The 12,985-nt window shown below is 35.5% G+C and overlaps 1 protein-coding gene across 2 annotated transcripts in view; it reads right to left on the reverse strand.

The window, feature by feature from the left end:
- Window positions 1-52: 52 nt before the first annotated feature.
- The window catches only part of Wdr44 (WD repeat domain 44), a 111,183-nt gene continuing 98,250 nt past the window's right edge, over window positions 53-12,985 (reverse strand). For both annotated transcript variants that reach the window (XM_055604987.1, XM_055604988.1), the window contains 7 exons: window positions 9,616-9,738; window positions 6,556-6,747; window positions 6,309-6,410; window positions 5,993-6,108; window positions 4,871-4,998; window positions 3,278-3,412; window positions 53-783 (listed from right to left, as the gene is read on the reverse strand). In XM_055604987.1, coding sequence (XP_055460962.1) covers window positions 689-783; window positions 3,278-3,412; window positions 4,871-4,998; window positions 5,993-6,108; window positions 6,309-6,410; window positions 6,556-6,747; window positions 9,616-9,738 — 891 coding nt within the window. In that variant the 3' untranslated portion in view covers window positions 53-688. The remainder of the gene's footprint in view (window positions 784-3,277; window positions 3,413-4,870; window positions 4,999-5,992; window positions 6,109-6,308; window positions 6,411-6,555; window positions 6,748-9,615; window positions 9,739-12,985) is intronic.

Consider the following 12,985-nt stretch of genomic DNA (forward strand, 5'->3'; position numbering starts at 1 on the left):
TATATATATATATATATATATATATATATATATATATATATATATGTGTGTGTGTGTGTGTGTGTGTGTATACATATACATATATATATAAACACACATACAAAGTAAAGAATAAATCGACAATTTAGATCACAAAAAATCTTGTCCCCAAATTGAGAAGTTTATAAAAAACCATTTATACGTGGTTATTGACCTATCGAAAACCTAAATAAAATTTTCAAAACAATAATTCAGTCAAAAGATACCACGTTTCTTAAAAACAAAATTTTGTGCAAAAAAAAGTTTAGAGCTAGAAATAAGATTATCACCCAGTAGGAGGCCAAAAGAGCCACGAAAATAATCTAACTGTTAGATTTAGTGCATGTAACCAAAAGGCACGCACACGTGATTAATATATTAATATCTTTTCATGCAGAAACCTGTGCATGTTTATAATTATATAACAAAACATAAACATAACAAAACATAAACTCTATGCTTGGCAATGTTAATCTAGCCACATTCTTTTCTAGTCTATCAGTCTAGAAGTTCCTAGATCACTAACACTGCCTTTCAAAAAATATATATTATATTTGAACAATTTTCAATAAAAGTTAAAAAAGGATGTTAGCCTGAAACACTACAATACTTTTCTCATTTCTGATACATACAGAAACTTACTGATGTTTATTTTAAATATAATTTCAAATTAAGATACAGTTTTCCTTTTGTTAATAAACACTTTGATTGCTCCAGTGAAGTCAGCAGAGAGAAGAACTTCTGTGTTATCTGTCTTCACAATTCCTGAAAAGCACAGGAAAAAGGATATTATTAGTTGATTTTAAAGGACTAAAAAGCCTTTTGCCACAGTTACTCTATGATCATGACCCTGTTTCTATGTTTGGTGTGGAAGTTCCTCTCCAACTGTCTATGTTTTAGGTTTCTCTAGAATTTTTACATTCTATGGTACCTTTCTTCCAGACTAAAGCACACTCTACTTAACTTAGATGTTCTTTTCCTGTCTTAGGGATGTTACAGTTCCTTGGAGCCTGAATGCCTAAGTTACTGAAGGTATTTTAGGCCTCTAAATTATACATTTCAATCCCAGGATTGGAATGTTGGTAGAATGTACTAGTTGGGTAAGTCTGTTGCTAAGAAGGATCTCTAAGGAGATCAATAAAGGCTGGCTTTACCACTGACACACTGAAACTACCATGAAATGAGTACATACATTTGTTCTGTAAATGCTGACAGCACTCTACCTTTATGGTCCATATTGAAGATTTACGTGGCTACACCGAATGGCCAAAATATTTACATTTGTATTCTCCAGTTGTGTAGAAGCATTTGACAAATTCCATGTTAACTAACTTGAGTATATATAATATATAATATGTATTAAATAATTAGGAGAACTAATTACTTAGGATAGAGGAATTTAAATTTTCATTGAAAAGTTGGGTACAGGATGAGTAAGATAAAATGTTTTCTTTTTCACTCTAGGTTTGTTAATACCATCTTGTCAGCCTTTGAGCATTTCTTATAGTCCTTCCAGCACATCCTAAATGCAAGCAGTGAAGCAGTAGTAAAGATTTAGAGACATAAAAAAAGCAGAAGAAGATAAAAATTCTTTATGATGACTCAATAATACTTCCTGACATGGTGGCCGAATTTCAGCACTAAAAAGTTAGAGGGGACCAGCCTAAATACATAGAGAGTTCCAGGTAGACTTGAGTTCCAGGATGACACTACTACATTACATTGCATTTAATTCTTATTGCATGGTATAAGCCAGATCACCCCAAACCTGGGTGGAAGTAATGTAGGAAAGCCCAAACTACCAAATGTCAGGAATAAAGAAAGACGGCTACTGTTTTCATTTTATGGTCCCACACCCTGGGTTACCAGTTTAATCTTAGATATACTTAAGGTACAATTTTGATACAAAATTTGAAAATAATCTATTAAAATTTATGCCTCTCCAAAAAGGATCCAGAGAGTTTATGGGACCTTATTAATGTGGTCCAGTTTTGAGAAGGCTTTTAAAAAATATACTATACATTATATCTAAGTAGGTGTTTAGTAAAAGCTTAATGATTATGATTTGGGTTAAAAGAAGTGCTAGGCTGGAATTCATCCTTATTTCTAAGAATATTCTTCAGACAGAATAGCACATGAAGTGGAATGGATAGTATAAACGACATTATTGGTGCAGTTAATTGAAAGTGCTTAAGAACTTTTCAGCAATTCAAGTACTTTAGGAAGCACCCTCTGAAGCCAGGGATGGTGGTGCACATCTTCAGTCCCAGCATTCAGGCAGGCAAGTCTCTGATGTGTGAAGCCAGCCAAGTCTAAGTCAGTCAGGGCTACATACATAAGCCCTGTCTCAAAAAACAATGCAAAACAAAACAAAACAAAACAACACAAAACAAACAAAAACAAAACAAAACAAAACAAAACAGCGCCATCTATACATCCTACTGATTGCTGTGATTTCATAGCTCTCTAAAAGGTCTGTCTGCAGGCACAGAAATGTTTAAGAAAGTATTCTATGACTGAATTACCTGATACAAGCTTATTTTCTTTATTAACTGGTCCACAAGTTCATGTTCTTAACTACACTCTTAAGGACTAGTACAGAATATTTTTCTATAAATATTTGGTACATTTACTCTTACTTTTGACAGTTTCTTTTCACTTCCTATTCTGAGCATGTTAAATATTTGAAACTAATTTCAGCACAGGCACAGGGAAGCACAGGCAGGCAGACCTCTGTGAAGTCAAGAGCAGCCTGGTCTGCAAAGCAAGTTCTGGGCCAGCCAGGACTACACACTAAAGTCCTCCCTCAAAACAAGCAAAGAAACAAATAAAATTACTACTCATTATCAAAGCAAATGCCACAAGTGATACAAACTGCTGTTTGTGAATAGCTACCTAATTCAAGAAGAAAGGCATCTGTAGAAAGCAAAAGCACCTTGCTTTCATTTGAATAATCAACTGGGTCAGGCTTGGCAGCAGAGGCCTTATTGGCTAAGCAACCATTGCTGGCCCTCATTTTGATTTCTCTGCAGATAATGCTGCCTATAAAGATGATGAACTTCCAATTTTACAAAATTCTTAGATGAATTTAAAGATGTAACACTTGCAAGAAAGATGTTACTAGAATGTTCTGAAATGGTTATCTCACAACTGCTATGTTGTACACAAGATATGTTCTTTACATGCATGAAAATCTTACCGTAGGTTGCTAGAAAAAGAAAAAAAAAAAGCACACAACAAATAAAACACAGGCACCTACCCGTAGCTGTGCTATCCAAAACTTCAGCATCTTCACTTTTATCAGTCCCTTCAAATTTCTCAGGTTGCAAATCCAAGGATAACATCAAACTTGGGTTTGGAGCAAAGATGGCTGACGTAACAACTGCATTATGTGCTGGGAAAATATTTATTTTAGGATAACTGAGAAATTTTATACTAAGCATCAATTAAAAAATAAGAATATGAAAAATATCTTTTAAACATATAAGACTAACTTAAAACACAGATACATTCTAAAAATTGTCTTCCATAGGTTCTGCACTTCCATAACTTTTCAAATTTTGGGCCAGGACCAAATTTTCCTTAGTATAGGGAAATCAAATAGTCAGCTATGCAACACAACCAGCTATAGTTGCTAACCTTCCTGTGTATCTGTGAGGACCAAGCTCTGCATTGCTCCAAGTTTCTACATGTCTTGCTTTGGGTTGCTCCATAGTACCTAGTAGCATTTGACTCCATTTTGAATAGAAATGCAGAAGTAGGAAGACTTTACATCTTATTTGCACACATAAACACCACCAGGGTACAGCACTAACTACAAGCACAGACTTCTACGTGATTATTAAAACAACAAAGGTAGAATCTTTAACTCATCGAAGTAGATTGGAAGCATATGACTACAAGGGCTTATTAAAACTGTATCAGAAAAAAACTGAGTCTGAGAATTTTGTGAACACATCAAAAGGTGGATACTCTTATTTGGACCCTATGAAAAGATAGAACCTATCACTTTAATGACAATAGTTACCAGCCCAGTGAACTGCAATCTGACCACCTGATCTATGTAAAAAACAGAGAACACACAATTATCCCCTAAGCGTCAGCTCACCTTAGTCCTCTCTGCTTGAAGTGTCCCCTGAATTGCCTGCCTGTCACCTGTTTCTCAGCCTTGTACCTTTATAATTTGGCTGTGAGTTTGCTCTCCTGAGCCTCCAGAAGCTTTTCAGATATGTTCCTTAATATCTTATCTAACTACCTCAGTGTCTCTCTTTGCATAATCTATCTCTCTCTGCCCCAGTAAGGCATCTTTGAAATGTGTGACTTCTTTAACCATTTTTTAACCACTCTATAAGCTACTAATTACTATGCCATGTGCAATGTGTAATTTGAAACCTAATATTCATAATTAAAGTTAGAACAAAAGAACCAGTGAGATGGCCCCGTTGGTAAAGGTTCTTGTTACAGAAGACCTGAATTTGATCTCCCAAACCCACGTAAAGGGGGAAGGAGAGAGCACCAACTCCACAAAGTTGTCCTCTGGCCTCCACATTTGCACTGTGTCATGTGTGGAACTATACCTCCCACAATACCCCCACACAAGTAATAAATTTTTAAATACTGGGATAAAAGAACTTTTGTTGGCCAATGGTCATCTACCAAAGGAAACTGGGACTTCTTGGGAAATTGCAGCCAATAAAAATGTTGTAACTTATGAATTTATTGTTATTCTATAAATTATGGCATAGTAGAAAGACATAAATATGTCCATCTATGTTTTCAGCATAGTGTGGTTACAACAAATCTCTACTCCTTTATAATAAGGTACATATATACGTAAGCTGCATTTGCTTACCTTTAATACCTTCCCAGAAGTCATTACGATCTCTCCTGACTGAAGTAAACTTGCTTAGGTCATGGTAAGTACTCCAGATATAAACATATTTATCTTCTGAACCGCTAACGAGGTAAGTAAAGTCATGGCTATATTTGAGCAGGACAGGTCAAAAAATAAACAGAAAAAGATCAAGATTTCCTTCTATCAGTGCTTCTTAATTTACCTATAACAACACCTGAGAGAGACTGTTGAGAACTAGAGCCATCTTCTCATTCTGAAAATCCTGAATATGGTTTGATGCATAGCCAAGCTTTTCTGATGCTCTTTGCTCATTGCTACTCACTTGTTCTAGCACTGTGATAACAACTATACTATCTCTAGGGATAACCATGCTAATCTTTTCAGACACAGAGGTGTTAGCTATGTTCACAGTTTGAACATTAATTGTTAGTGCTGAGGACCAAAGCTAGGGCCTCATTATGCTAACCAAGACTCTACTAATATTAGTATTTTCATCAAAGCCCTGGTAACTATGATGGTGGTTAATCTATTCTGGAGAACGAGTGACTTAATGGATAACAGAATACTTCATCAGTTGAATGGCTGGGTAATTACTGGGTACTTCAAAAAGAAAAGAATAGATTTTTGAGAAGAGTCAAAAGGAGGATTAGAAAGAAAAAAACCTGAGCAGCTAATTCTATTTCAGGAGAGCTTACAGATCCCAAACTGAGAGTTCAAATAATGACAAGTACAGGTACAATGACAAGGTATGTTGCTTTAAGGGTGATAAAATGTTTTCTTAGCTCCTGCACCTAGAGGGATAAGAGAGTGTGTGTGTAGGGCTAGTAGTGGGGTGAGGCATCTCTTAAAAGCTTACATAAAAGTTCAAAAGTAAACATTCTCGAGCTAAGAAATGTCTAAGTAACTATGATTTTAGGACAATAATTTATGTTCTGAGTTTTGCTTTCTTTATTTGCAAAAGAGGGATAGTTTTCTTACAGGTAGGCAAAGTAAGCAACATATGATGATGATACTAGGTGAAAACAGTTATAAAAATGTAAAGACTGAAAAACCTCATATAATGGAAAACAGAGAGTGAAGAAATGCCAGACTTTTACGAGTTTCTCAATGCCAATTTACCTGAAACTTGCTTTGATCTGGCTGCTGCTATTGACATAACCCTTATACTTCATGGACAGTGATAGGTCTCTCAAATCATATAGTCTGATTCTGGAATCATTTGAGGTTACCAGTATCTAAAAGTAAACCAAAAGCAAGGTAAAAAAAAAATCATCTTTTAATCTAAATTAAGACATAATACCAAGGGTATTACATAAAAAGGAAGTAAACAGCAAAACTACAACAGCAATATTTTCCTATGTTCTTGCCCAGATAGTAAAGCCAACTTTAAAGAATCCATACCTAGAGAAAGATGGTTTTGAATACTCTACAGTACCTTATTTTCTCCAGGTAAGGGCTCAATGCCAGTAATTTTTCTTCCAACTTTGTTGCGTCCTCTAGTAGATCGTACATGTATTTGTGTATGGTATTTCAAATGCTAAAAAAAAAATCATAAATTAAAAATACTAGAATTAGAAGAAACCTTAAAGATAATTTGTTCCACGTTTCAGATATTACCCTTTTTGCCCTGTTTTACAGGCCAGAGGATATAAATAACTTGTCTAAAACCACAAGGGTCTTACCTCTGTATCATAGAAAATACATCTACCATCATATGTCCCAATTACTGCATATTTGCCATTCTGACAAAAATTGGCAGCTGTGATCAACTTTGTCTGACCATCTACTTCATTCCATAAAGCTACTTTTTTGTCAGGTATGTTCCATAGGCGGAGCTTTCCATCCAGTGATCCACTGAGAAAATACCTGTCATCCTAAAAAGGTGGCAAAAGAAAATGTTTTATTTTCACATCAGGGAAAGCTCATTAATGCATTAAGTGATGAGAAATGATATTCTAAAGTGAGATCTTATTTGAAAAGTATTCATTGCTGTTATTTTCTTTTTATTTTGAAGGCTCAGTACTAGGGCATCAAGTCAGGGCCTCTTGAATGAAAACAAGTGCTCTATCTGTAAACTACATTTGCACATAGCCACAAAGTATTGGTCTTCAAGCTAGCATCGTTCTGTGTACTAAAAAAAGACAACAATTAAACACATCAGCTTTCATGTTGAAAAAATGGATCTGAGTCACTTCATCATTATCTTCAAACTGCTTTTCCAAGGTAGGGATGGTAATATAAATGCATGACATGAAATAATGTCTATAATCAATTAAATTTAAGAAATTCTGGAGTATAAACTTAAACAGGATTCTTGGTTAACCTGTATTTTGAATCCAAAAGGGAGATAAAGTGGGTAGCAGCTTTTTAATTTACTTCACCCTGGACTTACTTTGGGCATGCTTTTATTTCTTAGTCATGTGCAACACTGGGTACAAGGCTAATACCAATTACAACATACTGTATCTGCTCGTAAGGAAGTCTTATACAGAACTGCAGACCAGGAGTTTTATATCTAGAGAAACTGGCCCTATCCTAGGTACACTGCAATGTGTGTAGACATTTTTGATTGTCATAATATGGTATAAGAGAGGATGTTACCATGTAAGTACAGGCCAGAAGTGCTACTAACTACCCTACAATATACAGACAGAACATCTATACCTCTCCAAACAACAAAAAATGTCAATAGAGTCAAGGTTGAATATTTGATCCCATTGTGAACCCCAAGATTGTGAACTGTAAAAACCTGTTTCTAATTATAATATGGTTCAGTGTTTGATCCTAGAGCTTTCTGTTTACTGTAAACAAGTACTTGTGGTGTGGCTCAGCCCTAGCACACACCTTTAATCCAAAAGCTTTCTGTACACAGGATTAAAAATAAAGTTAACTCTAGGTCAAGAGGCAGAGTAAACAAACACTCAGATTGACAGGATGTGAACATGGGAAAAACCATAGAGAGTGAGAGGAAGTCTGGAGTTTGGATAGAGAGATGCAAAGGAAATAGGATGAAGGGTGAAGGGTCATTGAGTTGATGGGTATTTAAGACAGTGTGGAGAAGGAGGGAAAGTTTTTTTTTTTTCCTTCTGGAATGTGAGCTGAACAGAAAAAGGTTTTTTCTGGATGGGATGTCAGCTGAGTAGGAAGTTCAGCTGGGTTCTTTCTCTCCCTCTCTGAGCTAGCAGGCTTTTATCCCAAAATCTGGCTCCTGGGTCTTTACTGGGAAAATAAAATGATTGGGATTTAGTTTTTTAAAAACAACAGATGAAAAATCCTCTGTAAACTAAACTAGTCCTACCACTCAGCTGGACTAAATTTTGGTAATGTAACAATTACATATTAGGGGCTGGGAGATGGTTCAGTTCGTAAAATGTGAGGACCTGAGTTTGCATCCCCAGCACACACACATATATGTATACATATGTGTATATATACACATATATATGGTAAGGGCACACATCTGTAACTTCAGTGCTGGGGGCCATAGACAGGCAGAACCCTAGAGCTTACTGGCCAACCACATTAGCTAAATTGGTGAGCTCCAGGTGCAGTGAGAAACTCAGTCTCAAAAAAAATAAGGTAAGAGGGCACATATATACATTACAGCTGCCACCCCCATAAACACAAGTATTACATATTAATAATCAGGACATTTTCTTCATATAAGACACTTCTTATTCTTAGTCACTTCTGAAGCCTATCATGGATGATATGTACATGGTACACATTCCTGGGGATTATCAGCTTGTGTCTCCAATTTCCTATTTTTTGCTTACATGTTTGTTACTTTCTTGCCAGGTAACATTAGAGTAGAATCACATTATTTAAGAAAATGATGACATGGCTATGCTCTTCCCCAGCCCATCTCAAAACCTCTTCAGGTCAGTGAGACTTCTGAACTACAGCTTTCAGGTTTTCAAAGAAAATCATAAAAAATAATTTTCTGAACAGAGACCTCAATAATAAAATACTAGAAAACTATTCCACCCTAGTATTTCCTTTCTGTATTGCTACCTCAATAAGTGGAGAGATTTTGCTTTCTCTTTATTTTCTTTTTTTTTCAAGACCAAGTTTCATTATACATCTCACATTACCCTGAAACTTTCAATGTAGCCCAGGCAGGCCTCATATTCGCAATCATCCTGCCTCAAAATTCCAGGGAAGTACCATCACACCTGGTGAAATACTTGGATTCTAAGAGTAGATTGTACAGGATTTTCTAGATTGAAAATAAATAAAATAGAAAAATAATGTGAGCCAGGATCAGCAACATATGTATGTTGCCTCAGCTACTCAAAATGCTGAGGCAGGAGGATCACTTGAGGCTAGAGCAATACAGTGAGCCCTAATCTCAAAAAGATAGTAAACAAGAAACAACAAGATTAAGACTAACAAGAGCTGGGGAGATGGCTTGTTTGGGTAAAATGCTTGTTACCCAACAAGAAGGACTTGAGTTCTGATCCCTAGTACCTATACAAAAGCTGGGTATGGTAGCAAGTCTGTAACCCCAGTGCTTGGGCAGAGGACAAGACAAGTGGAATCTGGAGAGCTTGCTGGCCAGCCAGTCTAGACAGAACATTTTCTAAAGCAGAATCGAACACTAATTTAAGTTGTTCTTCATTATGTGGCTACTAACTCTTTTTTTTTTTTTTTTAATCTTGTAGTCTCAACTGTTCTCCACAAAAATCAAGTTCCTTCATTTCCCTTTTAGTATGACAAAGAGTGTATAAATGGTTACTTACTCTTGGATGAAAAGCGATGGCAGTGACAAAATCTATATGTTGAAAACAGCAAAGGCATTCTCTTCTAGAAATGTGCCATAACCTGACTGTTTTATCCATAGAAGAAGAGAGAAGAAAGTAGTTCTATAGAGAAAATGATATCAGTTATTTTATTACTGTATATATGAAAACACTCCTTACACAACAAAATTCGACTAAGATTATAGTTTTATTTCCCAGTTTTTAGTTTTATGTACTATGTTATTGCTATATGCAGCATCATAAAGAATATGGCTCTTTCAATTCACTTGAGAAATTATTTTCTCAAATTATTATCTAGTATAGTTCGCTCACTCTAAGACATTTTTAGCATTACTTGTTATATTACTACGAATCTTACATGTATGATAGGAAATATGTCAGGTACTGACAGAGGATTAAGGAGTATCTTAGCTGTTATAACCTGCACATATTTAAACTTAACTATGAATACATAATATCTATTAATTTGATTATGTCAGTTTAGTTATTTTTCACACCAAGAACACTGGTGAGTTCTAACTTACATGGATCCTAATTGTCACTTAAAATGTCTTCAAAAAGATTACTCTGTAATGCAGCATAGAAATAAAAAGTTATTGTGCTCCTGTCATACTCTAGGCAAGAAAGTTAGAGAATAGAAAATGTCAAATTTCTCAGAATAAATCACAGAACTTTCAGAGCGGGAAGAGGTAGGGTAACTGATTTAAGCATTGTATTTGCCCACTTACTCTGGAACCAAACATCTACCCATCAAAAGCTTCTGATTGACAGCCTCAATAACTTCTAAAACTTATGTATTTAAAGGACAGAACTATATATTATACTGAATGCTCAAAGGAACTTTAGTATTTTTGTGAAATGTCAAAAATGACAAACAATCAAGGTAGCAATAATATTTATTGAGTACATGTAATTTGCTAAAGGCTTTGTTCTTAACAGTATACAGCAACTCTGTAAAATAGGCATATTAATATCATCCTTTTTTGATAAAGGAGAAGAGTGAGGCACAAAAATCTAAAATAACTTGCCTAAGATTACACAGCCTGTCAGTGGTAGAGCTAGGGTTCAAGACCAAGTAATCTGAATCCAGGTCTAGGCTCTAAACATGTTTTGCAGAGTGCAGAAAAGTGGCACTTTTTCCTGTGGCAGCTTGCAGATGTAATATTTGGGATGTGCAGGCAGGACAACTAGAAATTCAAAGTCATCCTTAGCTACATAGTAAGCTTGAAGACACCATGCTGCAAGAGACCCTGTTTTAAAAAATCATAAAAAATAACTAAAAAGACTAACTACAAAATTTTGGCTATATAACTATTCTATAAAACACACTTAAAATATTTATTTTAAAATAGATATTATATCTTATTATTAAAATATAGAGCTTTGGAGCCACACATAGTAGCTAATGATTTTAATCTCGTCATTTGTGGATGCCAAGGCTTAGTCTATTGTGTTGGAACTGTTTGGGAAGGATTGGGAGTTGCAGTCTTGTTGAATAATGTGTGTCACTGAGGAGTGGAATTTCAGGTTTCTAAATTCCAAGCCAGTCCCAGTTATCACTCTCTTGTATCAATTCCTGCCTTCAGCCATGCTCCCTGCCATGATAATCAGGGACTCACCCTCCCCTCTGAAACTGTAAGCAAGCCCTCAATTAAATGCTTTATTTTAGAAGGTTCCTTGGTTATGGTGTCTCTTCACAGCAATAGAAAAGTAATAAGGACAGTAACAGGTCTTTCCCAGCAAAAAGCACACCAATTTGTTATCCAATATCAAATGGATATCCCTGAAAACATAATATACAAGTAACATTATATTAAGCTGATTGTATTTATCTATTTACAAACTCACACACATGCACACACACACACACACTGATGTGAATAATTTCCACAAAAGTTTACAAAGTGTTACACTCTTGTTTTGTGTATTTATCTTTTTATGGCTAGTATGTATATCAAGAATCAGGAAGTCCAAGCTTACAAACTATCACCAATCATAAGGCAAATATGTAGACTGATACCAAGATATTTTTTTGACCTACAAAATTCATAAAGAATGCAGAAAAGGAAGACTTTATGATTTAGCAAATAATTGCATTTTTGATTTTTGTATGCTAGCTTCTATAGGGTAATGAGCTATTGTGGCATAGGAATTGACTAGAGTACTGTTCTAAAGACATGGAGTGTGAATTGCACTCCCCACTCTGTAGCTACATGCCTGTCAGCATGCTCCTTAACTCATACAAATCTTTTTCAAATCTTTGATATCAGTAACTTCACCTGTTTTGATTGAATACAAATAGAGAACACATGTAAAATACTTAAATTTGGTGTCCTCGGTGCTTAAAATCCTCTGTGTGGCACATTTATAGATCATTTTAAAATTTATTTTTAATTCTGTTTGTGTACGTATGTGCACTTGTGTGTGTGTATGCATACATGTGTACAGGTGTATTTGTACATTAAGTGTAGCTGCCTGCAGAGAACAAAGATATCCCTTTGGAGCTGGAACTAGGGGACAGTTATAAATTGCTCCACACAGAGGCTGAGAGATAGCTCCATTCACAGATAACGTGATAGCCCATTCACAGATAATGTTAATAGAATATTTACTGTATGCCAAGTATGTGCATTTAGCAAAAAGATTTTTTATGTGTATGAGTGTTTTGCTGGTAGGAATGTATGAGTACTGCATGCCTACCTGGTACCCATGAAGGCAAGAAGAGACTGTGGGATCCCCTGAAACTGGAGAAGCAGTTTGTGAGCCATCAGGTTGGTGCTGGGAATAAAACCCAGATCCTTTGCAAAATCAGCAAGACCTCTTAGCTGCTGCGCCATCTCTTTAGTCCTATATAAGTGCTTTGTATTTATGCAGTTAATCTTTATGCAGCTAATCTTTTTTTGTAGAATTTAATAAATTCTACAAAGAATATACGTTTATTATGCCTATTTTGTAGGTGAGGCATGGTAAAGTTTAAAAAGGAGGTCAAAAATCCCACAACTATAAGGGGAAAAGTAGTTAGAATATGAATCCTAGAAGTCTCACTCCAGAGTTATGCTTTTAACTAGATAGTGAAGTGAACAACAGGTATGTTTTGAGTGAATATGAAATACAAAATATCAAGTAGGCAGATGTTTATACATTCTCAGTTTATTATTTGATTTTAATTAAAACAATCACATCAGTTTCCCTTTTCTCTTTCCTCTTTCCCAACCCTCCCATGATCCTTTCCTCCAAACCTCTCATGACCTTTCTTACACCCTCTTGAACTTATGGTCTCTTTTTTGTTGACTATTTTTCTTACACACACACACACACACACACACACACACACACACACACACACACA

Source organism: Psammomys obesus, unplaced genomic scaffold (genome assembly GCF_907164565.1).
Source record: "Psammomys obesus unplaced genomic scaffold, mPsaObe1.curated_primary_1811, whole genome shotgun sequence".
Taxonomy (NCBI): Eukaryota; Metazoa; Chordata; class Mammalia; order Rodentia; family Muridae; genus Psammomys; species Psammomys obesus.